Source organism: Amphibalanus amphitrite, unplaced genomic scaffold (assembly GCF_019059575.1).
Source record: "Amphibalanus amphitrite isolate SeventyFive unplaced genomic scaffold, NRLGWU_Aamphi_draft 000252F_arrow, whole genome shotgun sequence".
Lineage (NCBI taxonomy): Eukaryota > Metazoa > Arthropoda > Thecostraca > Balanomorpha > Balanidae > Amphibalanus > Amphibalanus amphitrite.
This window is the reverse complement of record NW_024881747.1, coordinates 433,534-442,265: the sequence shown is the minus strand read 5'-3', so window position 1 is coordinate 442,265 and position 8,732 is coordinate 433,534. Positions and strand designations below refer to the sequence as shown.

Sequence of the window (8,732 nt, the reverse complement as noted above, 5' to 3'; positions counted from 1 at the left end):
TCACCCTCTCTCCCGGCTCGTGACGGCCATTCCCGGAGGGTGCCGAGTCGAGAAGTGCCGACCAGAGGGGCGCCAGAGACTGGCGGACAACATCGGTCTCCATGCCAGCGTTCGGAAAACACCAGCAGTGCGAGGCGGAGGCCTCACGTGCCGTGCCGCTCCGGCCGACACGGTGCAGATATGATCGACATTAAAACTTCACACCGCCGTTCACAAAGCGTGGTCGATAGATACAGACGGCGACGGATTACCGTGTCGCCGCTAAGAGGCCATTCATTTTGAATTATGATATGCATCGTTGATTGAAAACGCTGAAGGAATACTGGAGTCGGGGGTAGTGGGCCCCAGATCCTCAAAGCAGAATTTTCATGCTTTGAAGTTAAAATTCGACTGTATTCTGCAATTAGAATGATAAACAAACTGGATATGTACATTCGGAATTTAGTTATAAAAGTAGCTCTAAACAGTAGCTCTCTCAGTTAGCTAAAATGGCAGCTACATATATAGGTAGATTCCCTTAGTCGTATAATAACTGACGCCTTCTCATAATATAAGATCAGGAAAACAGACGTTAGTTTTTGGCATGGTCAATGGCGACAGGTTGACCACTTTCCATTTCCGTCTCCAGCCTAACTTGACCCATTGCTTAACGAACAGTAATCTGCCAAATTGGTAACCTCTCGTAAAAACGGCAGTTGTTCACCAAAAACCCAAAGTAGACATACATACAAAAAGTCGATTTTTAAGCCTGTCTAATCGTTTAATGCTTTATCCCGCGCATCGACGGTGGAGTGTGATGTCCGCCCCCCCCCCGATATCCGCTATCCATTTGTTACGAAAATCCAGCTTCACCCGTGTCAGGATGGTGGTCCGATCGTTAAACATCGAGGCGGGGGACGAAACGCTCTTAGCCCTCCTCTGACAGCTCCTCTGATTACTGATTTATTAATCTGTTATTTTCTGCCTGACGAGGAGTCGTAAAAGTCACAAACTCAGTTTGGATTATTTTAATACACGTCTATGTCTATGTCTATTTCAAGGTCTATGTCTAGGTCTATGCCTATGTCCATGACGTAGCCCCTGAGTTACGTAACTATATATATACGGTAAGGGCGTTCGAAAGAGCATAAAAAACACCACGAAGAAAGTAGATAAAGTGCCTATGAATTACGTAACTTTTGTCCAAATGTACAGTGGGATCATGAATCCCTAGTGATTACCGATTTACGTCTAGAAAGAAACGTTGAGTTTTTTTTTTCAAGGTAGTGGAATGAATTGCACTTTGTATTTTGCAATATTTATCCTTGGGATTCATCTGGGATCACGTAATAATGTGGTTTCACAGGTCAAGTAGTTTGTTTCTTTTGTTGGGTTAGGCTCTTTTGGTCTAATGAGGCCATTGCAAAGCTGGAGGGATGGTAGAAATTAGGGGGAGACATTGGTTTGGACGGACACCCTGGTGACCCATCGGGGCACCCGGCTTCGGGTCTGTTCCAGATGTTGAGCTACCAGCGTGGGATAAAGCAGCCCGTCCAGCCCGGAACGGGGTTGGAGGCGTAGAGGAGCAGGATTTGACTACCCTGAGGATGGAACGTTGTGGGCAACGACAGAATGGGTGACAGGTCATAGTATGCCAAGAAGCAGTTGAACTTGTTATGCTCTGACAATACATAGACCTCTGTATACCGAGGTCAGAGGTATGGAGAGGTGTATGGCACTATGATCACACTGTGCATCGAATTCAGCTCATTGTTCAATGGCTGCTGTCCTACTGATATGTCTTACTGCAATCTACTGTGTCTGCCCTCTGCTATGCTATCAGAATTCAGAACCTCGGATCCTGTGATGCTAAAAGCGTCATCTGTAACTAGAAGACTGTGCCCCTGCTGCCACCTACTGACGATACCACCTTCTCCCTACGCACTGTAAGAGTTGATACCATGTTACACATTCGTGGGCTACATGTTACACAAGTACGAGTAGCTACCTCCCATCCCCCCCAAAAACCCTCAATCTTTTAGCCTTCCCATTACTTGTTTAGGTGCTACTTGCTGGAGTTTGCTGCACAGTGCACTCAGTATCTGTGGACTCGGAATAAGTAACATGCCAAGTTGACCCGTGGACGGGTCAGCTCACAGGGATGGTTTGATTTCGAGCCGTACGACTCCAATTTCCTGAAGGCATCTTATCGAGATCTGGCTAGGTCGCTAATGGTAGCTAGCTTGGTTTACATAGGGTAGGGTGGGGTAATTTGAACATGTGGGGCAATTTGAACATAGTGTGAATAACACAAAATTACGGAAAATCCATAAGTCGCATGACAATAAGACCAATGAGAGAAATTATCGTAACTAAAAGGGCTATCATATAAACGGGGTTTAAAGTTTCAGGGAATGAAGATGTTGACGCACAGTGTAAAAAAATCAATTTCGCAAGGAAAAACGCCTAACAACACGTCATTGCAACTTCATTGCAGCGCAAAATCTTGCATTGCTAGCGCCTAATACGCAACGGCTTTTGTTGTATAATGACCTAGTCAGTGCCTTCAATCCAAGAAATTTGCTTTTGAACCCTGTTTTTTAAAATGGCAAAATAACTTTTAGCGTGGGGTAATTTGAACATAGTGTGAGAATTTGAATGAAGACAGGGATACCTCCGAAAAAAACAACGCTCCCAGTTTTTTTTTTGCCAATATTTTCGACCCAAGGCAGTAGCAGATAAGTGATGCCAGTTTAAGAAAATTTACGTCTAATATCCGTCTAATGTCCGGCATTTTTGTTGATTTTCCGTCCAAAAATGTTAAAGTCAACTATTTGTCCAAATATGTCCGAAAATTTATGCAGCTATCAACACTCAAAACCGTCATTTATATTGCTTATCATGTAATTTTACCAGCCGAAAAGTTTTCATTATATTGACAGCTTAACAAGCTTTCCATTCGCCAATTAATGCTATGCACGATTACTTTATAAAAAGCGCTGAAGTGTAGCAAGCCATCGTCCAATGTTGTCCAGTCTGCTACCTTTGTCCAACCAATTCCGAATTGGACATTGGACAAAATCAGAACTCCAAATGTCCAGGTTTCGATTGGCACCACTTTAACAGATGTAGTACGGTTGGGAGAGTTTTTATCGAACAAAAATGATAGACGTTCTGTTAATTGAAAAGGGGCGAATTCTGTCAACTGACCGGTGTGCAGCGTGCAGATATTGATACTCTGCAACTGTTATTTTTGCTGTTGTGTTGATTTTTCAAGTGAAGGTATGTTTAGAATTGTTCTGCCTATTTGTTTATGGGTCAAACAACATCGGTGCTGGCGAGACTATCGTTTTTATGACAGGTAAAGGCAGTATGTTCAAATTACCCCACGGTGGGGCAATTTGAACACACCGTGACTTGGTGGAGAAGTGAGGCTATGCTATTCAAGGTATGCTCGGCTCGTCCAAAAATGAGGCTTGCATGGTGAAAGCAAGTGACGCTTGCGCTACTGAAGCAGTTTTTCTTCATCCAGGGTTGAACTGGAATTTGGTACAATGGAGAAGACGTAAAAATATGTTCAAATTACCCCACACTACCCTAGTTTATTTAACTTGCAATATTCGCAAATTAATTGTTCATTATAGTTACATGACATCTTCGGTCACCACGCTCACCATTGTTGCAATGAATGGTGAAAATGGTAGATATTGTGATATAGTAAACGAATAACGCCACATAAAATTATTGGATCTCGTAGGGCGACAAAAATGATTGGAATGAAAGATAATTGTGAAAAAATTATGTTTCTTTTGGCTACCATAACGACAGTGATTGACTGAACGGTCGACCGGGTGACCCTGCAGATCGAGGATGAATAAGGAGAGGGCTGAAGATGCAGCAGGCGACCGGCGGACACAGGCAGCGCTAGCCTTCTCCCTATCGCAACTGGCGACTCGCAAATAGTCAAATTTTCACTTCGCTTGGTACTGCCTCTTGTCTGTTGATCTGTTCCGACTTCCAGCATTTTCTTTGAGAAGGCGTGAACATTTTATCGCGACGCTTACGCTCAAGTCCTTCAAATCATTTGTTGGATTGGTGAAAATGTCATGTATAGTGTCTTCTTTCCTTACATCCAATGGTTTATGTGCAAGTACGAACAGGTGACCTATCTACAAGGTCTGTGTTTTGGTGTTAGTACTGTGTGCCTACCCATTTCTTTTTGTACTTACCTAGGATGCTCATCTATTTGAAGATATTTGTTTTCATCGATAGTTTTAAAAGACAATGGATCATTTTTAAGTAATCCTTCTGTATCTTATTCGATAATTCTTCACATTTACTATTAAAAAAAGGATGCTTTACGATAATATATTGAACGTAATCGTTCCGCTTCATAAGGGGGATCTTGGAGCGTTTGCAAGCTTAGGTATCAGTATGCTCTTATTTGCGCGGGAACGTTTCGCATGCGTTGCATGCAACTCGTCAGGATGGTATGAGTCGATGCTGAGGATTGCTGGCTTGGTTGACTAGCGAAGCTTGCTTGAGCTCATTCGCTGAAGACATTTGACATCTGACACTGTCAGCTGTCATTGGTCACCTGTCGGCCACCGATGACCGCCGTGAACTACCATCTAACATGTCAGCTGTCATCTGACCCAGCCAGTCACCAATGACCACTGTCATCTGCCTGACACTGCCAGCCGCCATTAGCCACCAGCCAGACATGACCGTCGTCAGCTGTCACCTGACATTGCCAGCCGCCAATGACCGCCATCACCTGTCATCTGACACAACCAGAGCCGCCGATGACCGCCGTCAGCTGTCCGATGACGTCACATCCGAGCTGCGAATTGATTCGTGCGCGGCGCCGACGACGCGTGGGCGGCCGGCCGGGGGTCGTCGGCGGCGACGACGCGGCGCGGAGCCCGGCCGAGCGGCACGGCGCCCGCTCCAGTGTCGTCCTTCATCCCGGAGCGCTGCGGCCGGGCCGCCAGATCAGCGCCATGACCAGGCTGGACAGCGTGCTGAAGGAGCAGCTGCAGACGCCGGCGAGCCGTGAGTACCGCGCTGAGCGCCAAGGGGTCGGGCGGGGTCACCTCCGGTCACCTCGGCCGTCCACGGTCGATCGGCCGGCTATTGGCCAGAGCACGGCACTCGCCCGACGCTATCGGCACATCGGCTGGTGAGAAAGACCGGCTGTTGGCCGGTGGGACAGGCCACTCGGCGGGGCGGGTGGAGGGCTGTGGCAGCCAGACGGGGAGCCTTCAGCCTAACGTATGGTAAGAGCCGATGGACGGCAGATGGACGGAAGTCTCTGCAGAGACGGCTGGCGGTCTTTGTTGGAGCGTGGGGAGCCTTGACCGGGCCTGGCTCACATCGATCCGCGATATGGATCAATGGATTAAAGGTAGTGTGCCACCTTTAAAAGATTTCCCATTTTATTTTTCCTAGGATAAGAAGCTTCTGTTTTTACCTATTATCGCAAAAAAAATCAAAAATGGGCCTGGAATAGTGCCTTTTTCGCCTAAAAGTTTATCGGTTTTTCGATATTTATAACAACTGTAGTGGACTGACCTGCAAACAGGCGTCGGCAACAATCGCGAATGCGGCACACATGTGACAATAAGCAAAGGTCATTATAGAGTTACGACGTACGGGAATGAGTTATCAGCTGTCTAATCGTAGACAACACAATGTCTAGCCTTAAACTGTAAGCCTGTATTGGTATTATTTCTTTTATTTGGCTGTCGAACATTATTTATGGTTTGAAATATGATTTTATGTAAAATAATTGATATGAAAAAGCCGTCTCTTAAGTTATGACCCCATTTCACCACACGCAAGTGGCAGAAATGACAATGATCAGCTGACGCATTTTTCTTGGCCGAAGTCAGAGCGCGCGGCCCGACGCACCACCACCGCACCACAAAGTATGAGCAGAAGCCGCGCCCAAAGCCAGGGCCCCGGTAACGTGAGGTAGCCGAGTCGGGGCAGTGTGCGCTGACCCAAGCCGGGGCCGCAGCTTTGGGCGCGGTCTACCGCATCCCCGCGGGCAGCCCTGGGCTATCACATGACACCGGGAGGACGCGCGGCCCCGGCTTGGGTCAGCGCACGCTGCCCCAACTCGGCTACCTCACGTTACCGGGGCCCTGGCTTTGGGTGCGGTCTACCGCACCACCTAACAGGCGTGTTCGAAACCGCAGGAGATGATGATGAACGGGTTTATCGAAACTTGATTGGATGAGCATATCGGTAATAGCGATTTCAGTGTGTGCATTTATTGTTCATAGTGGTGTGAAATGTGGTTGGGGTACGACCGACAACCCGTCGGGGCGAATTTCGCACTGGGGTACTCAAAATTTGAAGAATTTAAAGGAAGGGTGCCACCTTCCGAAATTTTTGTTCTATGAATCTATTTTACTTATTTGAATTTTTAGACGTGGTTAGCGCGTCCACAATATACAAAAAACCGAAACATTGCATTTAATACATTGGCCAAAAAAAAAAAATCGTTGTTTGCATCACCACTACAACTCAAGGTCGTTTGATGTGGCAGCTAGGACGGCTGGCATATCCTGTTGTCATGGCAACATATCATTCTGCCATTCATGGGTGTAACTTTGTATACTTTCGAGGTCCCATGTGGGACCCCAGTGCGAACATTTGGGACCCCAATTGTCATTTTGGGACCCCAATAGTGGAGGCCCCCGAGACGCACCAGCTACTTTACAAACGGAGGTCCGATGTTCATATGGAAGGTTCTCTGTATAAATAGGAGACCCCTTGGACAAATCGGAGGCCCTGTTGGACAAATGGGAGGCTCCCTGGACAAATAGGAGGCCCCCTGAATAAGTAGGAGGCCCCCTAAACAAGTAGGAGGCCCCATGGACAAGTATTGGACATAGGAGGCCCCCTCTGTACGAATAGGAGGCCCCTGGGCCTGGACAACTAGGAGGCCCTAGACCTAGACAAACAGGAGGCCCCTTTCACAAAAGGAGGCCCCCTGGACAATTAGGAGCCCCCTGGACAAATAGGAGGCCCCTTTCACAAAAGGAGGCCCCCTGGACAATTAGGAGGCCCCCTGGACAAATAGGAGGCCCCCTGGACGAATATAAGGCCCCTGGATAAATAGGAGGCCCTCTGAACAAGAAGGAGGCCCCTGGATAAATAAGAGGCCCCCTAAAAATAGGAGCCCTCTGGATAAATAGGAGGCTACTTTAACCAATAGGAGGCCCCCTGGACAAATAGGAGGCCCCCTGAACAAGTAGGAGGCCCGCTGGACAAATAGGAGGGCTCTTGGGCAAATAGGAGGCCCCCTAGGAAAATAACAGCCGCTTGGACAAATAGGAGGCCCCCTGTACAAATAGGGGGCCTCTTGAACAAATAGGAGCCCCCATGGACAAGTAGGAGCTAGAGGCCCTCTGTACGAATAGGAGGCCCAAGTAGGAGACCCCTGGACAATCAATTAATCAATCAATGTATTCATAGGTACATCCACCATACAATGGCTCTTCCGCACCCGAGTCACACTGCGTCAATACGAATAAAAACAGATGAAAAGAGCGGGTAAAAGAACGGGTAAGACAAATAAGAGGCCCCTGCACAATTATGAGACCCCTGGTCGAATAGAAGACCCCTGGATAAATAGGAGGCCCCTGGACAAATAGGAGGCCCCTGAACACGTAGGAAGCCCCCTGGATAAAGAGGAGGCCCCCTGGAAAATAGAAGCCCCCTGGATAAATAGGAGACCTTCTGGACAAACAGGAGGCCTCCTGGACAAATATGAGGCCCCCTAGACGAATAGGAGGCCACTTGGACAAATAGGAGGCGCCATTAAGCTATAGGAGGCCCCCTAGACAAATAGGAGGCCCTCTGTAACAGTAGGAGGTTCTCTGCTGTACGTACAAATAGGAGGCCGGCGCTCGACCTGTAGAAGCTTAGCTGTACCTATGTACAAAAAGGAGGCTCTCTGTGCAAGTAGTCGAAGTAGGAGGCTCTCTGTTCTGTATGTACCTACAAATAAGAGGCCCCTGGGCAACTTAGAGGCCAGGTACACAAATCGGAGGTCACCTATAAAAAGCGGGACTCTGTTGGAATACCTGTTTGAATAAATTGTTTTCCTGATATTCAAATTATTTAATCCTCGCCCGCACATGGGGGGCAGTGGTTGCCACCCCCCCCCCCAGGGTTTTTTTCTGTTCTGCACTCGACATTTTGATTGCTAGAAGTCGGATGTTTCGTATAGCTATAGCTGCTTCTCTATCCTTTCTTAGCGTCCATTGAAAATTCCAAGTTTCTGTGGTTTTGGTTTCGGAGATATGACCTTATTCTTCAGGTGATCTCATAACCCAAGTGACAAATACCCAATATCTTGCGTTGGCTATGGGTCTTATGAGCTTTTGACACCTTGATTTCGGCCTTTTTTGCCAGTCTTACCTCCCACCTATCATGGAACATGTTGTTCGATGATGTAGAGACGCTAGGGTCAGGGTCAAGGTCAGCCTAGGTCATCTAAAAATTTTGCGTTTTAGGCGAGCTGAATTTACTTTCGTGAATTGCAAGTAAATGGCGAAGTACTTGTATGAACAGCATTATGACATATATATGTTTTCAAATATAACCTTATGTTCAATGATTGCGAAATGCAAAAGGTTCCAAAATTAATTACAAAATGAATATATTTCGGACACTGTCCTTCTTCAGTTCGGAATTGCAAATTAAATAGGATTTAATTTGCAATTCTGAACTGAAGA

At 47.0% G+C, this 8,732-nt stretch overlaps 1 protein-coding gene across 1 annotated transcript in view; it reads left to right on the top strand.

Moving 5' to 3' along the window:
- The first annotated feature begins 4,883 nt into the window (after window positions 1-4,883).
- LOC122386457 (synaptotagmin-4-like) overlaps window positions 4,884-8,732 on the top strand; it is a 73,471-nt gene continuing 69,622 nt past the window's right edge. Inside the window, exon 1 of the mRNA XM_043375654.1 lies at window positions 4,884-5,034. Within this exon, the coding sequence (XP_043231589.1) occupies window positions 4,983-5,034 (52 nt within the window). The 5' untranslated portion in view covers window positions 4,884-4,982. The remainder of the gene's footprint in view (window positions 5,035-8,732) is intronic.